Raw genomic sequence first — 23913 nt, forward strand, 5'->3', positions numbered from 1 at the left:
CTTGGTCCAAGAACTGAAGGAGAATAGAGCTGATAATCGCCTCCACCACAAATAAAAAAAATCCCCCAGACACCCACCAAGCCTTAAAGTGAGTTGGGTCTTGTTCTGGCAGTTAAGAGGGTGTGGACTTCTTCAGATAACATCTCAGTGCAATATCACTCTGCACAGCCTCTATTCTTTTTAGCATGTATATTTGCTTAATCTTTGGTATTAATTTAGTGCTCTCAGTGGTTTCAAAATAGACCAGAATGGATTTGGATTAATCTGAAATGCTATTCAATTTTGCCTCTCCTTTCTCCAAGGAAGAAGTGGGTTTCTGTTCTTGTGTGGTCTGCTTCATGCTCTTGACACTTGAAAGTGCAGTTGGCAGTGACAAATGTCTGACCTCTATTAGCAGGACTCTGGAACTGAAGCTTCTTCTATTGCATGTTACATGGACGAGGGTGAGGAACAGGACACTTTCCAGGGAATGTCTGTGTCTTTATTCCATTTCTTTAACTGGGAAAGGAGTAAAAACAGAGTGCCAGAATGACTGGTGCTGTGAGTGTGTGATACTTGGCTTGCAAGCATATCTGAGGCTCAGAAGCCTAACTGAGCTTTTGGTCTAGGTTTGTGTTACATTTGGACATGGTTATAGAAAGTGGCAACATCTAACACCTGTCACAAGGGAAAGGTCCTAAATGACTAGTAAATCTTAACCTGTAATCAGTACCATATGGCACTTCTTACTTGCAGCTGGAAAAAATCAGGAAGCCCCAAGAGGCTGGTGATTAGAGACTTGTGTGTAAAATAAAAGTAAAACTGAGACTTCCTGAAAAGTCAAGTGGCTTACTGTATGCTGCCACTGACTGACTGCCAGGTGCTCCATGTGGGTGTCTCAGGGATGGTGTGAGTTGCAGAGATGTGTACCTGTGCAGGCAAAGATGGAGGCATGCTTAAAACTAACCATTCCTCTGATTTGCTAAGTACTTGTTTAGGGGTCTGTATAAAAGTTAGAAGATGGCTTGCATTCAGCTGTTCAGAGTTCAGCATTTAGAACTGAAATGAGCAGTGGTGAGGTTTAGACTGCCTACAGAGGTGGCATGAAATGTATGCATTCCCAAACTGCAAAGCCAACCAGAGTTACTTTGTTTAGGATGTTTCTCTAGTTATGCTGGGTATTTAGAGGTTTCATGCAGCTGCAGTGCTTGCTGAAGGAAATGAATGTGGTGTTTGGCATCTGCCAGTTCATTAATGTGGAGATGGAGTGGGTTGAGAAGGCCACCTGGTAGTTTACATTCTGGTTTCATGCTCTTAGCTTGCAGTGTTTACCAGGAGGTGTACTTGCCAAATCTAAACATAGATGCTTTGTAAGATGCTGCCTCTGGATGGCAGCATAAAGATAGTATTTCTAAGTTGCTGTTAAAGGAGATTTTACCAATTCACACAGCCTGATGTAGAGCTGTTCGGAAATCTGTGTTCATTAGGCCAGAAGTACTTGGCTTCTCAGGTCTCTTCAGCTGTAGCTTTGAAATGCTTGAAAGAAGGGCAGCAGAGCTTCCTTATTTTATTCCTACTGGTTATTTTATTTCTGTGTGTCTCACGCAGTAAAATACACTGCACTGAAGCCCATTCTCAGGGATTCAGTGCAGTGTATTTTGTTGTGTGTTGTAAGACTGCAGAAACCTTGGGGTTTTCGGAAGTGGTGAGAGATGTCCATGTCCTTTTCCTCACCTACACTTGGGTGCAAGGCTGGCAGTGCCCCTTCAAGCAGAGGGCAAAACCACTTTTGAAGATGGAAGGCTGTGTATAAAGTAGGAGTGAACTACTGAGAGTTGTAAGGGCTAACTGTTCCTTAAACTCTGTACTTAAAGTTTCTGCCTAATGTTTCTTCATGTCCTGAAGAATTGTCAGCCTTAGCCCTCTTAAAACCAAGTATTGAGAAAGGGAGTAGACTCTGGGATTTTGAGAGAATTAGATGTCCAGCTGGGCTCTTCTACTTTTTGTCTTTTGTTCTGGTTCAGGAGTCAGGTACAGAGAACCTGTCAGGTTGTGATACCTCCCATTCTGAATAGATGAATAGTTGCAGTTTGGGGATTAATCAAAGTTGTTCAAATTTTGGGGTGTTCATTCTGTAAAGAGTCCTTGACTCCAAAAGTTGCCTGTAGTTAGACTGGTCTATGGAAAATCTGTTTCTGCAAGTATTGCCATTATTTTAACTAGAAGCTTCTGTGAAAGATACTTTTTATGTAAAACTATATGTAAAAGAACCATAATTATTTCCATTTAAAGCAATAAATTCCATATTTAGTACAAGGTACAGGTGGAAAAGTTCAATCCTCTTTAGATAAGAGCTCCTGTCCATTTCTTATAATATTTTTAACACAGAAAAACTTGTTTTGATATTCTGAAGGTAGTTATGTCAAGCTTTTCTTGCTGATAATTTCAGGGTTTTTCTAAGTACATCCAACCAATTTATAGTAAGTGTATTTTAAGAGAATTTATTAATTCTTAAACTTTCCATTTAATTAGACCATTTATTTGTGATAACTAGACTTAGCAGATCTCTTACAGTTGTTCCATGTTGTTATTGTTAGTAGCTATTCATGCATCTAAACAACAAGCACATAGTGCTACCCCTTCAGAGGAAACAGAAGAGTTGTTTATCCATCAGATGCTTGAGAATGGTTTTTAACCTGCCTTTTGTGTTCTCATTCACTGTGGCCAGAACTGTTCTAATTCACAGCTACTATAACTAAGTTTCCTCTGCCAGTCTGAACAGGTCTTATCTTTCGTTGAAATCTGTACAATATATTGCCTCAAGGTGCAACACATGAAATTACGTGCCAGAAGTTCCCTTGGTTTAAAAAAAAAAATGGCCAAGAACTTCTGCAGACACATTTTGACTCTTACATTTTTGACCATGATATTTATTCCTTTCATATCTTTGGTAGATTGAGGGAAGCAATTCCTTAGAAGGTATGTAAAAGGCTTCTAATTCAGATTCTGCTTTAGCAATATTACTGCTCATAAATACACCACTTTAGTGAGAAAAGGATGGCCATTTGAATTAGAGACCTGTGGTGGCTTTGCTGCCATAGCTGACTTCACACAGATATCAGTAATAAATTGTTATCTGCAAATTTGTCCTCCTGCTTAAGCCTAAGGAGCACGGATGTGAAATCATAATTAGAACTCACAATAGCTGCTGTAACTCTTCTTGTCAAATCCCCACAAAACCTTTTGTTTGTTGGTTATATTTCTGTCCAGGCAAGAGAAGGGAAAATCAATTTGCTGAAGATAAATGGTGAAATCTTTGACTTGGATGAGTAGTAAATCCTTAGCTAGAAAGCTGCACAGGTGTTTTGTTACACAAATCTTATAGGCAGGCTAATGGATATGAGGATGCTCTTCAGGACCGCCACCAAAATAAAACTCAATCTTTGTTTGGAACTGAAAGGCTGAATTTATTTGTATTATAATTAAAGGTACGAATAATTTTTGGTGTGGTTACAGCGGGAAGATTACTTAAGCCATCCTCCTAGAGCAAAGGCGTTTGTAACTGATGCTTTGCTGTATGTTGAATTTGCTGATTTTGATCAGAGTGAATTTCTAACAACAGTCAGTCTTTATAATTGATAAAATTATTCAGTATTTATGCTCCTTTTTTTCCTGAAGCTGAATTTATGCTGACAACTGGTAAGCTGTCTTGTTTGAATGCAGAGGGTGATGTTAGTAGCATTAAGGATTTGTTCCCTGTGTATAAGCTTTATTCTAGGAGTATCTTTCACAGATGTCTAACAGGTAATTGCAGCCCCTACTGTGAAAATTCTCTTCTGCCACCCCTAAATCATGAAGGAGAACAGCTTGAAAATCTGCAATTTCCACAGTGAGCTTTCATGAGCTACAAAGCACTGTTAAACTACTTCTCAGCAGTAAAGTTGTGTGTATTTGAGTTAATTTAGATGCTGTAGAAATTCCAAGATGTAAGTATATTTTACCAAATATGTGGTCTAGAGTCAGACTTGGTGAATTGGAAAGTCCCATATCATTGTTTTCTGGACTAAAGACTTCAAAACTATGGATTTCAGCCTAATTAACATTTCCGTTGTTTCTAACCCCTCTTGCCCTTCTCTTTGGCAGTAAAAACCTGGTGGGGCTGGTGCATGCTGTGCTAGAACTTGAAGGGTTTGATGTACCTGCAGCTCTTTTGACACTGCTTTGTGGTTTGGTGTGATTCTATCTGAATGCAAAGCTCCATGTTTCATTCAGCTTTTGTTAGTACTACAGTAACTTCATTACCTGATTAACTTGCTAAGAGGAGTATCTGGTCACATGTTGCTCGTAAATGCAGAAGGGAGAGAGCTGGGATGCTTGATAATCTAAAACTAATAGGAGCAAGTGCTCTAGTAGCTTTTAAAAACACTTGGAAGGAAAGGAAAATAAAAAGTTACTGTGTGTCCATTGTCAAGTTGAGACTGTAGCTTTGAATCACAGCAACTCCTTGCTTTAGTGGCTGTGCAGTCAGACCTGCTGCAGGTGGTGGAAGGACTCATAACCACATAAGCCTTGCCGAAGTGCTTCTGTAACTTGTATCTGTGAAAAACCTGAGGTACACGGCTCAGGTTCAAGAGCTGTTAGGGGACACAGACTGTGCTGTATGGAAGCCCTCAGAGATTAACTGCTTTTGAATGGGTTTTGTGGATGGCTCTTCCTTTGACTATTCTAGAGAATGGAAGGCTTAGTAAAACCAAACAATCAAAAAGCTTCATTATATGTAGCAAATAAATCCTAAGGAAGTCATTAGGAAAAAGTATGGGAAAATACAAATACAGGACACAAACAGCAATTGCTACACTATGATGTGAGTGTGTATTAACATTTTTTGTCTAGCCTTTACTGCTTGCTCTCTGCTCCTCACTCACATTGTTCTACAGTTCAGTTAAGCTCATGTCATCAGTGTCTGTTGCAGTTTTCAATTTGTTTTAAAATTCTGGCCCTCTTTACTTGAGCAGAATTTATTTCAGTGATTCCTGTGCATCTTTTTCCAACTGGAGGGAACAATCCTTACCTGGTGAGGCAGATGACAATGTTGTGTCAAATAACTCTCTGGTTCCCTTCAGGACAACACCTGTTTATGAAGTTAGTGTGTGCAAGTTAAACCTCACTGGAGTGTCATCATTTAAGTCTCTGAGGGGGTCTTAATGCATTACAGGTGACACCAGCGTTTAAAATCAGCAGCTGTCCACAATCAGGCTTTTGATTCTTTTCTGACCTCCTCCTGCTATCAGAATGGAGCTTTCGAGAAAATTTTGCAGTCTGTTAGTACAAACTGCATGGCTGGATTCAGTAATGTCACTTTGCTCCTCTAGAAATGAGAGGATTTGTCAAACAGGAAATTCTCGATTTGTGATAAAATTGTACATAAGGAGGAAGTCGGAATAAAAAAATTGTTCAAACTATTTCTCTTTTCTTTTTTTTATCCAGTTGTCTGATACCTGAATTGAGAATTCATTTGTAAACAACTTGGGTTATGTCAGAACTCTCATTGAGTCACCTACTGTGCTTCTGTAAGAAGCCTCACCTTCTCTTGATTGGTAATTTGTAAGTGTCAAGGTTTGGAAATTATTGGCTTCCCTCTTTATTCTTGCTCATGGGAAGAGTATTAAATTACTCTTAAACTCGTATGTGTTTTAATGCTAGTACATTATTGAAGTACTCTAGGGTGTTTTTTTTTTAAACCCCTCCCTATATGCACACTGTTAGCTGTTAGGTTTCTCTGCAACTGTGTGTATGTAGTGGTAAATCACTTCTTTTTCACTTCATAGTTTTGTAAAGCCCCAAGTTACTGTTCTCTCCAGCAGCAGCATTCATCTTCCAGGTAGTTTTTGCAAACATTTTGTCCAATACTGTCCAGCTGGGAGGTGGGGTGGGAATGGAATATGCTGAAATTGTCTTGTAACCAAGGTCATTGGGCCTGATGAGAAAGGAGTGGAATGTGCCCAATGCATAAGGCAAGCTTTTAACCACAACACATTTTGAGATGACTTAGGCTATTCATTTCACTGAGCTGACTGTAACAAACCAGGAGTAGGAATGTGTACTTTTTTCCTTCAAACTGAAAAACAACAAACAAACAAAACTGCATTCTGTTGGTGGCATAAAGCAGTTTTCCTCAGTCCATGTAAGATACAAAAGACCAAGCTTGCTCTGGAAGAATTATCCTTTGACCAGTAAACCAATACCATCCCTCTTTTATATACTAATGAAAAGAACTTGTTCTCTACACACAGATTCAATGGGTAGAAGCTGTCAGGAAAATCCAGTGAAAGGATTAGCTAAACTTGAATAGATTAATTAGAGCCTTTGGAGAAGTCGCAGCATAGGGAATAAGCAGTGATAGTGCCTTCATCTTTACAGGTACGTGAGAAGGGAGGCAACAGGAGCACAGCAAGGAGCAAATCTAAGCAGTTTGAGTTCTTAAAAAGCTGCTTGGATTCCTTATTAATCTTGGTGTAGTTGAAAACAAAAAGATTTTGATTGATATGGAGATTGTGACCAGCTCCTAATGCTCAAGATACAACGTGCTATTATATCAAGTATTTTTTATTGTCTTCTGTCACCTAAGATAATGTATCCTACTGGCCAGAGCCAGGAACTGAACTGCTACTGAAGGCTTCTGGCTGCCAGGTAATAATACAAGGCAAGAGCCTTGCTTGGTTTTCCAGCTGCATCATGTGCCAAGTGTAACTTGGAGTTCCCCTGAGGTTTGGAGTAATTCAGTTTTCCATATCTGGAAACCCAGAAGGTCATGTAATTTTCATAACTAGTGATGGTTAACTGGTTACTAAGGGTAAAGTACTGATGGTAACCATCTAAATCTTGCTCTTAATGTAGATTTTTCTGCATTTGGAATTCACTGCATCAATTTTCTTTGTGTGATTGAAGTGTAGATAACTTACTGTTCATTTGCAGGAGAAATTCCTAGTGTTCCTGTGCATAGTGTGGAGCCTAGATTTCCTTGGCATTCATGTGAGATATACAACTGATTCTGTGGCATCAAAAATCTCTAGCCTGTGGCTGTTGAGTGGTTTTCAAACTTGTACTAACTTGTTATGCAGCAATCTCCTGTAGTGCAATTTTTGTGCCTGCTTTGCCAAGTTAAAAAAAAATATGGCCTTGAGATTACTGAAAAGTCTAAACAAGAAGAAAGCTTTCACTCAGAGTAGGTCATTAAGCTTTTTTTTTCTCTGTGCCATCATGTTTTACCTTGGGGTTTTTTTAAACTCTACAGCAATAAGACCTCTAAGTGGCATGAATTAATCTTGAGATAATATAGATTCTCAGGGCTTTTTTTTTGTTCAGACTCTTTCATTAAGAATACCTTAATTTGGTGCAGATATAAGTAAATGCAAATGAGAAGCACAGTCTGCCAAACACAGCTTTTGTACAGGAAGATAAGTGACTCTGCTGGGGGAGTACTTCTTGATAAGCTTGTGGGTGAATAGATCTTCCCAGGATTTAAGCCAAAAACTTACTACCATTTGATTACAGTGGGTATTTGAAGACTTTTCTGATCACAGACCTTTAGTTTCCCTTCACTGCTGTCTGAGAAAAATCGTATTTCCTTCCTGCAAGTAATGCATCTGAACTGGATATCCAAAACCATTTGTCAAAAAGCATTCAGTGAGTACTCCTGACTCTCCAAGACAGGCTAATTATGCGGGTTAAGAAGTTACTCAAAACATGAGAAATCCAGTGTGAATATATAGATTGCTTCAGAAGGCAGTCACAGGTTTAAAAAGAATCCCTACATTGATTAAATCAAAGCACTTTGGTGCAAACAAGATAAGGGAGACAGGGACATTTTTTAGAAACTTTATATATGAAACTTTTAGTGGATACAAGTTGCAACATAAGGAAGGGGTTGTTTGATCTCCACTAAAGTGGTTATTCAAGGTGCAACTGAACAAGGACCTGTGCACACTGCCTAAGCTGCCCTGCTTTGAGTGATTCCTTCCACACCAAATTATTTCATTTGTTTTATTAAATGGATCAATTTCATTTGGTCTTGGTGCTGAATCACTGTTAAAGATGTGTAAGCACTGACAAAGCAGCTTTCTGCATACAGAAGCAAAGGGCAGAGACTCCTGAGCTTAATTGTCTGGAAACTCACCTTCACAACTCTGTGCACCTCTGACTTGTTTTGGGAAGGGGCCATGTAATCTCACACCATCCTTTTCCCTCCCGACTTCCTTCTCTCCCTTTTCACCCCAACAGTTCCCTTGTACCTGAAAACTGAAAAAAATTCCATTAGAAACATTTTGTGGAAGCTGTAAGGAAGACTAAATGAGTTTATTCTGCTCTATAGGCTGAATAAACCCTTCTCTTTGTGCAGGGTCTGGATCATGCTTTTTCTGGATGTGCTATTTTAACCTGTGTGTTCTAGCACAGTTTTTGGTGGGTTTTGCTAAGTTTATTCATTTCCCCACCTCTTGGAGGCAGCAGAGGTTTTCATGTTGCTCTCACTGTTCCATCCTTTTAATACAGAATCAGGTGCTGCAGCACAGTGAGCGAGGTTTGTACTGTGAGGGAAGGGAATATTGCATGTAACTAGGGTTAATCCCTTTTAAACTAAGCTTTGTTAGGGAGATTAATCCAAAAACTGGTCCACAAGGAACTTGCTTTTTGAAAACCCACTTTTAAAAGTGAAAGAGATACCAAATTCATAGGATAACTGGGATTGAAGGGGGCATCAGAAGGACTTCCAGCCAAACACCCTGTTCCAAACAGGGACAGCCAGGAGTTCAGGCCTCATTGCTTGTCCAGCCTGATCTGAAAGCTGGGCTAGAAAGATTCCATTTAATTCTAGGAAATGGCTCAATAATCCCTGTTAACTAAGAATTTTGAGTTTTCATAATACATAACATCAAGAAACTGGTGAAAAAAGCCACATGGAAGATCAGGAGAGACACTCTGGTCATGTTGTGTACCACCACTGCTGGCCTTAAATCTCAAAGCTCTGCCTTTGGCTGCAAAATGCTTTAATTGATCCTGGGATTTTGTAGCTCCAAGTGAATTAAGTTACTTCTGTATTTTCAATCTGATGCTTGGTAGTATGTTTAGGCTAAGAGCCAGGACATTCCTAATGCCAGGTAGGGGATGGGTCGTGACTCTAAATGCTTCTGTGGTAATGAAGGCTAGAATTTAAGTGTGGGTGTAATTCAGATCTGACATACTGACTGGTTTCTTGCTTGACTGAAACTTTGTACATAATGTTCTTTGTCGATTACTGAAGGGGAGGACCCCAAATTCTCAGCTTTTCAATCTTTTAAAGCATCAGCTCTGTGTTTTTAATACATTGCTGCACCTATTCTCAGAATGAGTTGAACCCTGAAGTGTTTCAGCTAGTGCATCTTCTAATATGGCCCATGGTTTTTAACTGTGGAGAGATCTGAAACAGGTATTATGTGGAAATATTCTACCAAAAAAAAGACTTATTCTAGAAATCTCACTTCTGTAAACGCATTTGTTAATCTGAGATCAACATGGAGCTCTAATGAATATCCCATGTTAAAATGGGGGTGGAAGAATACAATCTAAGCAGATGTGGTATGGGAGGGTTATTTAACTCAGATCTTCTGTGTGAACCAAACTTGTATATTCCTCTCCTTTGAACCCCTTGAAATCCAGCAGTCAGTCACTCAGCCACCTGACTGTCACCTTATGCTAGAGCCTGTTGTAGCTGGTTTGTCAAGCTTTGCTCTGGTGTGGGAATGCAGCTCCATCAAATCTAGAGGTTTGTAAATGCCTTTTCTCAGTAACTGAGCTATGGGGGAAAGAATTAATCACGTAGTAAGTATTTGTCTAATTACTGTCACAGATGTGCTCATAACCTTCAGGCTTGATTTAAACTCCTGTGCAAAACCTGACATCTGCTGGTGGGAAGCATAACTGGGCTCTCCTCACTTGGAAATGTGCTGAAGAGGGTTCTATAAAGTGCTGGTGCTTTTTGCTATAGGTGTTGCATTGTACTGCTTAAGCATAAATTTGGAAGTCTAAAATGAACTGTTAAATACTTACAAACAAACATAGGTATTATTAAAGGTGGTTGAACTTTCAGTTAACTGTGTCTGCTTTGGACACTTGTATAATGGCTGGAGCACAAACTTTGTAGGTTTACTTTTTAGACAAACTTTTAAACTTTTTGTGATAGCATTAAATACTTCATCTAGTCTTATGCCAATTAAAAATAATTTTTTCCCCTTATGTTTTCAAGGCTTGCCATGGATGTACATCTTTATCCAAATGTGATTGCAGTGGAGTAAAAGGTGAAAAGGTAAATATTCTTTTTATTTTTTTTACTGTCAGACTAGCACACAAACCACTGAACCATATGCCAGCTTCAGATAACTGAAGCTTATGGGTGATAGTTCTTTGCTTCTTGCTCATATCTTTTTTTCTTTGATGGTAGTGTGAGCATGCACCAAAGAGCAGATCTGTATTAACAGTCAGATATTGAGTCAGACTGATTGGTCCATCTGACGGTGTAGGATTTTCATATCATTATTTTCTCAAGAATGGGGAATTAATACACAGATTTTTTTTCCATCTGTTTGACTATTTGGAAAAAAAACTCAACAAAACAAAAAAAAAAACCCAGAAGAGACAAATTCTGGTAAAATAGAAAGAATTCCTATTTACAGCCAAGGCCTGCCTATACAAAGTACTTAGTGTTGACAGGCTAAGGTGTGGAATGTAGCATAATGGCTGTGCTAGTAATGCTTCAGTGGGATTTTAAAATTGAGTGAGTGTGGGTTGTTTTCTCTCTTTTCTTGCACTGTCAGTTCATAAGTAGTTGATGCTCACTAAGTAACTTGTACTGCTTTTCACCTCTTAATTTGTACAGCTGTATGCAAAGATGATGATTGCTGTCGCTGTCTAGATGTGAGCTGGACCATGGCAGTGACAAAATTCAAATACAGCTTTCCCAACACAGTTAGCTGCCACCCAAGTAAGCATCTAGTTAAAGGCCAAACATGTACTCTTGGATCAAGCAGAGTAAAATCCATCCCCACTGCAAAAAGCATCTCAGTGTGCCTCGTTCAGGTGCAGCCAGCTGTTTTGGCCTGCCCAGATGTTATCCTCAGGCTGAGATGCATGTTGACATATTGGAGCTTTCCTTCTTCCTTGCAGCTTTGACTTCTCCCTGCCTGTTCTCAGTATATCTGTACAGTACTTCAAGTTTGTGAGCATTATTTCTTATTGTTTTACAATTGTTTTTCTTTGAGGAAACAGCAGGTGCCCAGCATTTCTTTTAGGGACAATGCACTGTAGATAACCAGCTCAGTACTGTAACCCAGCAAGTATTCAGTTCTTTCTCCAGTGTGGGGGAGCATGGTTGGGAGTCAATTGTGTTTAAATAGTTCCCATGTAGCTGCTGTTGTCACAGGGAATGAATGGGATGTGGTCACTGCAAGGGGCAGAGGCTGCTCAAAATGCTTCCACTCTTAGTCTTGTAAAGAGTTTGCTTGAGATACAGTGGAGTTGTCTTAAAGATGTGAACTGATAACAGAGTTTGAGAAGCATGTCTTATCAAACAACTTATCCTATCTTAGCAAGGTTCTAGGAGAGTTTCAGTGCTCTAGATTAATTTTTGACACATTTCAAGGGTGATTTTTGACTTGCATAAAAAAATGTAACTTTAAATGAACAAAAGTAATTCACAACCCTGGCACTATAATTGCAGAGTTTTACTATTGGCTCAGGCTAAACAAGGCAACTGTCCAAAATTCAAGGTAATGCTCAATGCCACACCTGCCATCCAGATAGCTCCAGACAGATGAGGTCATTCCTTGGCATTTACTTGCTTTTAGTTCATTGAGTACATTCCCTGTTTACATACCTAGTGAAGAATGGTATTCCCTTGATGGCAAGATTTCCAAGTTAGATTTGGTTAGCCAAACATGAGCCTGGCTAATGTTCCTAGAGGATCTCAGATGCAGGTGCCCAAAGTAAATGCATCCTAACTAGTCACAAGTTATTTCAGGTTCAGTTTGAAGTCAAAGATTGGATTTGTATGCCCAGTACAGTTGTTGCAGGTACAACTTTGGAGAACCTTTCTGCACTTCTAAGTTGGCTTTTTTTTGGCACTTGTCACAGCTTTTTTGTGAATTCACTGGGCAAGTAGCTGTTGTCTGGTTAATGTGGATTTAATGCAATCTGTCCTTAGAATGGATATGAAATTGGGGAACTGTGATTCATTTCCACTGCAGCCAAGGTAAACACAGCATAATCCTGAAGCATGTCAGAGGGTTTTTAAACAGTCCCTCTGAATCTTGCAGACCATCATGTACCTTATGTAAAGGAAGGATGAAAAGCAAAGCCCACATTTCCTAGGTATGATGTGTTGCCAGTGGAACTTGTTTGAGCATACATGTGCACACCTCCTTGTTAGTTGCCCTATAATTACAGAGCCCTCAGTGTTTGATGCATTGCTGGATTCAGCAGTTCAGCTCTGGGGGGCCCCAAGATCTGTGACTGAAATTCTGGTGCTTGATCTTATAAATTCTTTGCTTTGGTTTGGTGAGGTTTTGGATTGTTGTTTGAATCTTCCTAGATTCTTGTGCTACTACAAGATGTCAAGGGCTGTCCTAAGATGATTAGCTGGATCCCTCAGCGTGTATCAGTTATACATTTGATCTAAGTTTCCCAATCCAATACTGCTTGTTTCTGCAGTGACCTCTAAACCAGGAGTGATGTGTTTTGAAGAATGCAAGTCCTGTCAGAGGGGATTTCTGTGTTGGTCTTGATTAGATACTGTAGTTCTAAATATGTTGAATTAGTGCTCTTGGAGTTGAAGAAGAATTTGTTGGCTGACATTGTAATGTGAGGCAGGCATTACTTTCACCCTGTTATTTATAACTGTGGAGAGCAATATGGGTGGCTGTGGCATCACTTATTCCATGCTTTGTATCTTAATATTACTATGGACATTTGTACATGAATTTAGTTTTAAGCAGTCACCCATAGTTAAGTGTTTTTGGACTCTTTTTTAAAGTTCACTATTTTTGCAGCAAGGGCAGGAAGCAAGTATGTGCCACTCTTATCAAATGTTACAGCCATGTTCTTGAATGTGTTTAGACATTAACATGGGCTCTTCAACTACTGCTTTTCTGGTTTTTAGGGATTTTTTTGCTCCAATTTTTTTTTTGGTTTTTTTTGCCATGAGTATTTCACATCAATGTAAGTAATTATTCTGGTTTCTTTCCCATACTGTCTCTTTATAAATATAGGTTTTTGGAGAACCAATTCTAGAAATGTGAATTACTTGACCATGCTTTAAAACTGCATCTGTCCCTGCTTGTGTCCTGTTATTGGAGTACATGGAGCTCTGCCAGACTTTTCTGTATGCCTGTTTAATTGGCTATATCTTGCTGCAGCAAAGCATAATTTTAGGGTGTTTTCCAACTATTTTGTTTCTTTCTATGCCCCAAGCAACAGTCATGTTCAGGCTTGTGAGCTGACTGTTTTGCCATATTGGTGTAGCTGATTGAGGACAATTGAGATCAGAATCTGACTCCTTGCCCATTGCCCAAGCAAATGATGGTTTATAGATGAAGCAACTTTATTTTGTTCTGAAAACAATCCTGTATTTTCAGGATTGGAAGAGGAGATCTAAACCTTTGCTATTTATGTTTTAGTAGCTTCCAGTCTGAAACAAGAAGTATCCAACTTTCTCAGTTCTTTCTGTGAAAGCACAACTGCCTAGTGAGCTTTTGAATTTATAAGAAAATTTATTGCACACTAACCAGGGACTTCAATCACATTCTATCCCCAACAATATAATGTCTTTTTTGGCACTGACTTTTTGTGGAAGACTTGTTAAATTTCCTTTCTGTTTCAGTATGTTCCTGCAGTGAGCAGGCAGTTTTTTCCTGCCAAATTTGTAGCATCCAAATCTTCATAAAAATCAGTATGGTGTGGGCAATAGGAAAAATCTGGAGGCAGAAGCAACATCTGAAAACAGTTGTCACTTATGGAATCATCTATAGGCTGTTTAAGTAGAAGACAGTTAAAAAAAACAAAGAGAACTGGATCAGCATAGTTTCTCTTCCCACAAAATTTGCTCACATTTCTTTAACCAATTTTTAATCAAAAATAGGGATTATTGTGCAGCTATTTCAAGGGTAATTATTTTAACTTTGAGGCAAGTTCCCTTAGGACGTGTCTGATGTACTCTCTCAGCTGCCCCCAGTCACAGTCCTTCAAATAATCTGTTTGCTTTTGGGGGTAATTTGCTGGCAAACTCCACAGAAGTTGCCCTGGCAACAGTTTCCTCATGCAAGGCTCTCATTTTTGCTGCTCACTTTCAAAGTGGGCTTGGAAAATGCTCATTTCAGTTTCAATACTACAGTTCACTAGCAGCTGTTGTTGCCTCTTCTACTCCTCTTAGCTGTTTGACTTGATGCTTCTCTTTCTTTGAAGGCCTTGGCTTCCCCATTCCGTGACTGTTTGGAGTGGAGATCTTGGCATAGTTGCATTTTAGGGAGCAGTTCCTCAGCCTCACACAGGGCCAACTCTCTGTTAAAACTGTTCTAGAACCATTTGTAGGTGCTACTTGCTGTAACAAAAAAGTGAAGAGTGAGTAAACTGAGATTAGGAGGCACTCTAGCCTGGCTTGCCCCTCACACATCTGACATGCTGCTTGTACACAGGTGTGTTTTTTTCAGTGTGCAAACACAGTTCATGCCAGAGCTTGCTCCAAAATCTGGTTTTGCCTAACGTTTTCTTTATCTGGCACTCCCAAATTCCTCATTTTCTCTCCTTCAGGGGCACACTAACCCTTTAATATCCTGGCCAGAGATAGTAATGCCCCTCCTGAGTGTCACTTTTCAGATAAGGTAGCAGACCAACTCTACAGCATGCAGAAGTACTTGTATTGGGTTTGCAGGGGAGAACACCCTATGAAAATTTGTGAACCTGTGAAATCAGTTTGAGTGCTGTAATTAAAGGTAAATCTGTCTTTGTTCAGGCATTTCTTTAGTTAATCAGGTGAGATGTTTAGTCACTGTTAGTTTGTCAGTGTGATGACTTCCTACAGAAAGATAATGTGTTATAAATTTTTCTTTTTTTTTTCTGGTCATATTTCACCTCCACCACCACCTATTCTTTTTGTAGGGTGAAAGAGGATTCCCAGGCTTGGAAGGACAGCCAGGTTTGCCTGGATTTCCAGGACCAGAAGGACCACCTGGTCCAAGAGGCTCAAAGGTAAGTCCCAATTCACTTGAACAGTATGAAGGCACTGGGCAGTGTTAGCTTAACTGTAGTGCTGATCCTAAGCAGTTCCAGAGCTCCTGATTGTCATTGATTTTATAGGTAAAATCTTCAGCTGTTGGGATATAACAGATTTTTTGGTTGGTTAGTTTGAACAGTCAGCCAGTGGAAAAAGATTGCTCTGAGTTTCCTGTGCAGTTCTTCACCCACAGGTGCTTGCCAGCACTGCCTTTCACTGGGTGCTGCCCATTAGGGTCAAAGAACGGGTTTGGCAAGGGGCTGTGATGCAGCTTTGTTAGTCCTTGCACTAAGAGATCCTGGCTTAGCTGAGTTTACTGATAAGAGCAGTTTTGCTCTCAGCTGCCCTTGGGCTCCCACCATGTAGGTAAACTGTTGTTTGCAGCTCTTGGCATTCCTGGGATGGGATTCCTGGGGTGATGCAAATGAGAGCCTCATTGAACCTATGTGCAGAGAGCTGAGGAATGCTCCTGGCTTTCCCTGGAGGGGTTCCATTTACTTTTATTTACTACTGAATTGCATCCTTACTCTCAGATAGATGTAATTCAGCAGTAAAATTCCTCTGAATATATTTGCCTTTAACATACATAAGGATAGCCAGGATCTGCCATTTCTTTTGTAAATGCTCACAGTATAAACCTAACAGAAGCACATAAAAAAGAAGCAAAGGAAAAACCAGGCAGGTGATAAGGAAAAAATAAAGGCGGTCTACACTGAAAGAGAAGATTAATTGGATATAACAAGAGCAAAACAGCACAGAGGTCTTGGACTAGAAACTTTTGCTACCCTTTTATTCCATAAACGCATTTTATTAGGATTTAGATGCAGAGTTGTGCATTGTGGTTCTGTGGTGATGGTGGTGCAGAGCAGTCTGACCCGTGCAGAGTCGCGGCTGCCCTGCTCTGCCCACGAGGGGCCGCTGGAGGATGCTCCACACGGGGCTGGCCCTGAGGCTGCCAGGGACCTGACAGCACCCTGGCCCTTAGGAAAGCTTTCCTCTGAGGCGTGGTTAATCAGCTGGAACAAATGCTTTAAGTTAAAATAATTTTCAGCCCTTTAAATCAGGAAATAGCAACTACTGTAACTTTTAGCCCGCTTACTGTGAACATGTAGGAGAAACTTAAGGTTTGCTGTTTAATTTGATGGAAACACAAACTGCACCTTGAGTGTGGGGTCTTGTTTGTTTCTGTTGTTTTTTAGGGTGACGATGGTCTTCCAGGGCCTATTGGACCCAAAGGAATCAGAGTAAGTATGGATGCAGTGTTGGGGTGATATGTTGGAATAATGATAAAGACCAGCAGGCAGTGGGTGGGTCCTACCAGGAATGGTGATTGACAAGAAAAAAAATTGACTTAAATCTGAAGGGTAATCTACCCACCAGAAGTGATTGTACTGCTTTTTATAATTAATACCAGACTGCATGGGCAATACTATCTTACATGTTGTTTGTATTTCATGAACTGTTTAGGGAGAGCAGCCCCAATACTCATTTGATCTGTTTGGCAACACAGGACCTAAGCAAGTGCCAGTGCTTTTGTTTCAGTGTATTCTGAAGTAGAGGCAGTATGTCTGTGGTACACACAGGAGAGGTGGACTTGTCTGGAAGTCCTTTAGATTTTGTGCCTTTGTTTTTCTGTCAGACACCTCAGCTGGTAATAATTGATACATCTGATTTCATTGGCCTACATCCATTTTTCACACCATGAGTGTTCATTTTCTCTTCATATCTATAATCTATTACTTTAGTAGTTCTGTATTGTCTTTTCTATGTTTTTGTGACTATTTCCCTGAAAGATTCGTAAGAACTTTGAATGCCATGTCAGCATGATATTCTTTTTTTTGTTGTTGTTTTAGAGGTGATTCAGATGTTTGTCTGTCTTTACTTACATCTGCACAAATAAATTATATTTAGTGAAATCTTGGCAAATCCTTTTGCACACCCATTCATACGGTACTATTTCAAACACATGGTTAATTTCCTCCTAGGGTCCACCAGGGCTTCCCGGGTTTCCAGGAACACCAGGACTTCCTGTGAGTAGCAATGGGCTGTGCAGATACAAATCTGTTCCCTTTTGTCTTTTAAGCCCAGAGGAGCATCCTGCACTCTAACTCTTCTTTCCCTTTTCTACTTTAAAGGGATTGCCAGGACAAGATGGGCCACCAGGACCTCAGGGTATCCCAGGATGCAATGGAACTAAGGTGGAATTCCTTAAAAAAATCTTAATGCAACAATAATACAGTAAAAAGCTCTTGTTCTCCTGACTCTACCCAATAGGTTTGGTCTGTTGTGTGCAACAGTACTTGCTGTTACTGAGTTGTGAAGGTGATTCCAAGACAGTTCATTGAGAGAAGGAGTCTTGGTCTGGTACTTAAAGCACAAACTTTGGCAGAAATTGCCAGCACCAAGACACAGCACTCTGTGCTCTGCAGCCATTGTAGTTGAACTCTGTGTTCTAATCCTTACTTGTATAAGTTACAGCTGAGAGGTGTCTGATAATTACCTCTGATGCAGTGTCTCCTCATTGTAGTAGACTCCTGCTACCAATGAAAACTCATTACTTAACACTGAGACTTTTTAATTATTAATTTTTAATATTATATTGAAAATACTGATTCAGTGTCGATGTTGGAGGGAGTAATTTCATTCTGATGTGCTCCTTAGCTTCATGTTGGGATTTTCCCAGAGGACAAGTTGATTGTAGCATTCTGTGAGTTTTCCATCTCTGTAGTGTGGTCCTTTTCCTGGAAGTGTGCAGAAACACCTGGCTGTGGAAATTTGTTTCCATCAGTTGTGTGAATTAACTAAGTGATTATTCTGTCTTGTTCCAGTACAATTTTCTATTCTGGAGTCCTAAGCTAACAAACTAGACTTTTGAATCAAAATTTGTTTCTCTGGTTTTGTTATGTTTTGGTTTGGTGTTGGCTAATAATTTCCTTCATCCCTAAGGGAGAACGTGGATTCCCAGGCAGTCCAGGCTTTCCTGGTTTACAAGGGCCTCCTGTAAGTAAAAGATTTCCCAATCTTGTAATCCACTGAAAGACTTCTGTGAAAAATAAGATAAATATCAGTCTTTTTGCAGTTCTTCTTTTAATAAACAGGATTTTCTTAAATATTTAATCAGAGCATTTTAAATGTCCAATGAAAGTGAGTTTTTCTGCTACATGCTGTGGTAAAGCTTAAAAACCCCTTTGAATTCTCACATGCTAGATGCTTTACCACCTGCAGAAAAATACAAATACATGCATATGTGTCAGAGAAGGAAGATTTTGTGTATCTGAAGAGTATTGATGGTGATTAATAGGTCAGAAAAAAGACAAGGTAGGGTGTTTTCAGTACAAAACACAAGGAGACAGGAAAGTGACTGTCAGAACCAAAGTACAGAGATGTAGTAGACATGATAGATAATAGAAGGCAGCATAGAAATAAATTGCTAAGAAAGGAAATTGTAATCCTTCTAATGCTCAACGTTCACTGTAAAAGTCCTCAAATTTTTCCATTTGATTCTGAAGTTCATAAAAATTTATTTTCCCCTGTTCCATATATTGTTATAAATTCCTGTCTTTAATGTTTGCCTCACGGTGTAGATCTGATTAGTGGTTTGCAAACAACATACCAGTGATTTATTTCTATTGATCTTAAATTTTTTTGTTTCTTTTAAACAAAGGGACCCCCTGGGCTGCCAGGTATGAAGGTGAGTGTGCTGTACCCTCACATCCAGGTGCTTACCAGACATGGGTGTGCAGTGGGATCTGCCATGCGTAACCTGCTTGTTTCATGCAAGACTGTGTGCACCCCTGGAACCTGGGTGACATTCTTGGTGTTTCCAGGCCACCCCAGTGCAGCTAACTGAGAATTCTGCAGTAGCTTTGTTTGGGTCAGTAGCTCGAGGAGCAGCAGAGTGTTTCCTGAAGCTGTTGGGACTGTGAAGGGTCAGTGTTGAGGCACCAAGTTAACAAAATGTCTGCAAGCCCCTAAATGCACCATTAGTGTGCCTGTGCATACTCAAAACACTCCTAAAGACTAAACAATAGTGACCTAAAATACCCAGTGACAAGAATCTACAACATCTTCTGTTCTTTTGAAAATGGTTTTTTGTACTCTACATATTACATAGGTGGCCTTTTCTCCTAATCTAGAGTCTCACGATCTGATGTTGAACCTTTTATTTTTTAATGGTTTTGTTGTACCTTTGACCAATTGAGCACAGGCCCAAACATCAGTTTTGATTGAGATCTATTTAGGAGGAAATTACACTGTTAAACTCCTGAGAGGACAGCATAACACTGGTACTGGAAATTTGGGACTATTAAGCCAAATTGTCTGTCTTAGCTGTTTTTTCTTCCCGGTTGTTTTCTTCCCAGTTGTTTTCAAGACATTAAAAGACAGTCTCATCAGAATATATACTTTCAAAACAAAGATATTCCCTGAAATCAATAAGAAATTACTTCAATATGGACCACAAAGCATAATTGTTGTAGCAGCACACTCAGCATTAATCTCATGAGCTGGGACATTGCAAAAAGCTGAATGAGCCTTTTTTCTGTTGTGTCCTATCCACTGCTTTCACATGAAGCTGGAATGTTTCTTTTGTGAAGAATTTGTGTTTCAATCCCCTAATCTTTTGGAATTTAAATCAGTGCTGCTATCTTTGTACAGAATAAATTTAATAGTTATTAGTTTAGCCATTTAGAATCTTAATCTCTCTTAAACAGAGCTGTTCTTGGAGAATCTAGAGTTTATATGAAGGTGTACTGCCAGGGTGTAGCATAGCTCAGATTCTCTTGAGTCTTAGGAGCCACTATGTGCCCTTTGGTGCCAAAATGGTGGTAAGGAATTGTAAAATGTGTTGTTAATTAAAGTCAACTGTATTTTTTTTTTTTCTAGGGTGAAGCAGGTGAAATAATTACATCCTTGCTGCCAGGACAGAAGGGTGACCCAGGATTTCCAGGTCTTCCAGGAATACCTGTAAGTTGCATAAAGAATTACTGGGCTGTGTTCTGCCAAAAAGATAACATGAAAAGTACTCTTATTACAGGAAAACTGGCAACTTGATGCTTGGGGATTCATATGTTACCTTGAAGGTGCAGGGCTCACATTTAATGTACCTCTGGCTTGTGGCTTGAGGGAAAGTGTGATTCCATACTGCTGTTAACAGGGTGAGCCACAGAAGCCAGAAAGGTCCCCTGGTCAGGAGGGTGGTATCCAGCAGACAGCAGTACTCAGTTACTGATTTGCTTCCCTGCTTTCCCTGCCTCTTCCCCCTTCCTAGACATTCTTTGTATCACTGGAGTTCCCTTCCTTTCTTTACCCCGAGTCGGTCCCATCTGGCTTCCTGGCTGTAGCTGCTGTTTTGGATGGTGGGGAGGAGAGGGTGATGCCTCAGCTGTTCTCCTCATGTTGCCCATCCTGAGCAGTGTTTCTGCTCTCCCAGCAGTGCTCTGTGCAAACAGCTGGTGACTCCAGGCCCTGTGCTTCCCCACTGAGCCATTCATTGCTTTAGTGGAAGAACAAGGGGAGCCGAAAATGAGTCTATCAGTGTGAACTGGGCAGGAGCCAGCCTCCCATTTCCTGGTACAGAGAGGCAAGCCCCACTTTGCTGTGACCAGACTGAGCCTGTTAGCATTTCTGGTCCTCTGATCTGTGCTTCCCTATTGTCTGTTTCTGGCTGGGAGGAATCACAAACACAGTGTTTTGTTGTTCTCTCTCAGTGCATGAAGAGAAAGAAAGTGCAGAAGTCGTTCAAAACAAACCAAAAAGCATTCCCCTCTCCCAGCCAAAGAGATGCATTGGTGTTAAGAGCAGAACCCCTAACATGATGTACACCCCTTTAGGCCGTTCCCCAAGGACAGATTGGTAGGTTAGTGGTCAGCTACATTGGTGTGACATGGATGGGATGCCAGCTGTTGGGGTTATTTGAGCTTAAGGCTCTCACTGGGTTTTTTTTCATAAAAAGGTGCCTCTCATGGCCTCCTCCCCTTCCTCAACAGGGCCCCCCTGGCTCCGTGGGAATACCAGGCCCAGTTGGCCCTCCAGGGCCCCCAGGTTTGACGGTAAGTTTCTTTAACCTGTTGTTCAGAAAGCCTTAAATGGGACAGTTACTGCTGCATTTCGGGTTCTCACAGGCAGGTCAGGAAAGTGCAGAGATCATGGTAGTCAGGACTTGGTTTGAGGACAGCAGCAAGCACACATTCAGTTCAGCCTGGAGCTGTCACTGGGCACCTTTAAATAGCATAATTCTGAAACAATCTGTTCCAGACATCTTTTTGCTCTAAGTTGTGCTGAATCGTTGTGCAGGCTTCTTAATGTGAAACATGAGACAAGATTTAGCTTATTTAGACTGTGATATTTAATACCTGACTGTTTAGCTTCATTTTATGGTCTCACTTAAGGGATGAACTAGTCTCTTACACATTTGTGAAGTTGAACAGCTTGAGTTTTCAAAGGCAGGCAAGGTGCCTTCTCAGCATGGAGATAATTCACAGGAATCAAAGCTGCAGCATTGTTGTTATTTGGGTTTTTTTTCTACAGGAGATTGTAAAGTGCTTTTAAGTGACTTGTTTTTTGGTTTCCTTTTTCAATAGGGACCTCCTGGCCCACCAGGGCTGCCAGGACCCAAGGTACTGTCTTTCTCATATTGATGAACTGTTTTCTTTCTCTTTCTCTTTGTGATTTCTAAGGGCTAATGAGTTATACTTTTTGCAGGGTAATATGGGTTTGAATTTCCAAGGACCCAAAGGTGAAAAAGTGAGTAGGTGATCATAATGATATTTTTACTTATTACTTTCAAAATACTTATGCTTGCCATTTTTGCTCGTATTGCCTGTAACAAGCTGCATCTTCCTACACATTAGGGTGAACAAGGTCTTCAGGGACCTCCAGGGCCACCAGGACAAATTGGAGAACAGAAAAGACCAAATGACATTGAGTTTCAGAAAGGAGATCAGGTGAGTGGGACACTGCACCCATCTGTGGTGGGTGTGTGATCAAGCTGCAGCCTCTGTTGGTTTGGCTTATGTATGGTCACATCCTGCTTACTGCAGAGGTTCTATTTTTTTATTTCTCAGAGTACTGAATATTCCAGGCCTGAGTACTTTTCCTTTAATAGAAATCATGCTAGTCACATTAGTTTTTATTTCCCTTTGTAAAATAACTATTCTAAAGAAACTTTCTAAAAGCAGTTCACAGGAACATTAAAAGCAGTTAAAATACTCCCATTCTTTGGAACACCCAGAATTGCAATTTTGAAAGCAGTCTGGGGATTCAGATTCCCACTAATTAACCAGCTGTGTCATCCATTGTGAAGAAGTCTTTCAAAAATTTTAATTCAATTTCTTCTTTTTTTGTTGTTAGTGATGCCCCAAGATCTTTATTCCTTGTGGTCTGAATAAAGTGCTTTCCCTGTTTCTGGCATCTCAAAAGTAAATATCAGCCATATTGTTACAAGTAAGCTCAAAGTACTGCTTTGATTGGTATGGATCCCTCCCTACCCATAAATGCCAGAAGGTCATTGGGAGAGTTGGCATTTTTTAAGTTATTACACTTTTTTCTCTTTCTTTTTCACTGGGGAGCATTCTGCAGTTCTGTTTAATTCTGGGTGCCATAGACAGTCTGAGCAAAACCAGCAGGATCGTGGGTGCCTGGATGTCACATTTTCCTTGAAGTTTTTGTGATGTTCTCAAATACCACCCTGGGTAATAGAAGAGTTGAGGTAGATACTTTGAGGAAAGTGTTGAAAGCACGTTTTTGTGCTCTGGCTATCTTGCAAATGTCACTGTAGTAACTGAACTGTAAACTATTAGTTTCTTCCATCAGTGTTTCCATCAGTTTCTTCCTTTCCATCTTCTTATCTTGGGAAATGTGTCACAGAAGAAAGCTTTGGGACACAGCAGTGTTTTATCTGAGCAGGGTGTAGGACAATTCTGCCCTTCATCTTGATCAAAACCATTTGTTACTTTTCCTTTCAGAAGAGCATTAAGCACCATTAAGGCATTAATTAGAACTTTGTGCTGCAGTGCACAGTCATCCTGGGAAGGTCTCTGGTTTTGTCTGTAACTGGGTGATAGGACAGAAAGTAGAGCAGCATTGAGTGTCTTTATAATTCTAAGAAAACACAAGGTAACATTTTGACCGCACTGTTGAAACAAAAATTAATCTGATTTTATTGGGGTCAAAATAATTTGCTTCTGTCATTAGGGACCCCTGAAGGTCTAATTACACTGGCCCTAATTTATGTAAATGTACAAAGTAAAAGCATTCTATCTACACTTCTTTTAAAGCACTAAGAATTATAAACATTCTGAGTGCTTTGCCTTTGACCAACATTTATAATGATTTCCAAGTCTGCAAATTGGTTTTTATTTCAGCAAAATGTTTGCTTGGTAGTGCACAATCATTAAAAAATGTCAACATTGCAGTGACTTTTTTTGTGAAATGCACGCAGAGTTCTGGTATGTGCTTCCACCTATGATTTTTGACTAAAATCAAGTGTAGACGGGCTTGAGTCTGGGATGACTCTAAGAAAATAATGGAAACTGCACAGAAACTTTGAGGATTCAGTAGCCTGTAACTTTTCTTTAGGTTAATAGTGAAAAGGTGTAATAAGACAAAATAGAAATGATAATTTTTTAACACAATGAGCC

General features: G+C 40.0%; 1 protein-coding gene across 1 annotated transcript in view; it reads left to right on the forward strand.

Annotated features, from left to right (window-relative positions):
- COL4A5 (collagen type IV alpha 5 chain) overlaps nt 1-23913 on the forward strand; it is a 73640-nt gene that overhangs the window by 11869 nt on the left and 37858 nt on the right. Inside the window, exons 2-13 of the mRNA XM_064426846.1 lie at nt 10259-10318; nt 15160-15249; nt 16474-16518; nt 17260-17304; nt 17410-17472; nt 18221-18274; nt 18939-18965; nt 20159-20239; nt 21262-21324; nt 21856-21891; nt 21977-22018; nt 22126-22218. Of these exons, the coding sequence (XP_064282916.1) occupies nt 10259-10318; nt 15160-15249; nt 16474-16518; nt 17260-17304; nt 17410-17472; nt 18221-18274; nt 18939-18965; nt 20159-20239; nt 21262-21324; nt 21856-21891; nt 21977-22018; nt 22126-22218 (699 nt within the window). The remainder of the gene's footprint in view (nt 1-10258; nt 10319-15159; nt 15250-16473; nt 16519-17259; nt 17305-17409; nt 17473-18220; nt 18275-18938; nt 18966-20158; nt 20240-21261; nt 21325-21855; nt 21892-21976; nt 22019-22125; nt 22219-23913) is intronic.

This window comes from Passer domesticus, chromosome 7 (genome assembly GCF_036417665.1).
Source record: "Passer domesticus isolate bPasDom1 chromosome 7, bPasDom1.hap1, whole genome shotgun sequence".
NCBI classification, from domain to species: Eukaryota; Metazoa; Chordata; class Aves; order Passeriformes; family Passeridae; genus Passer; species Passer domesticus.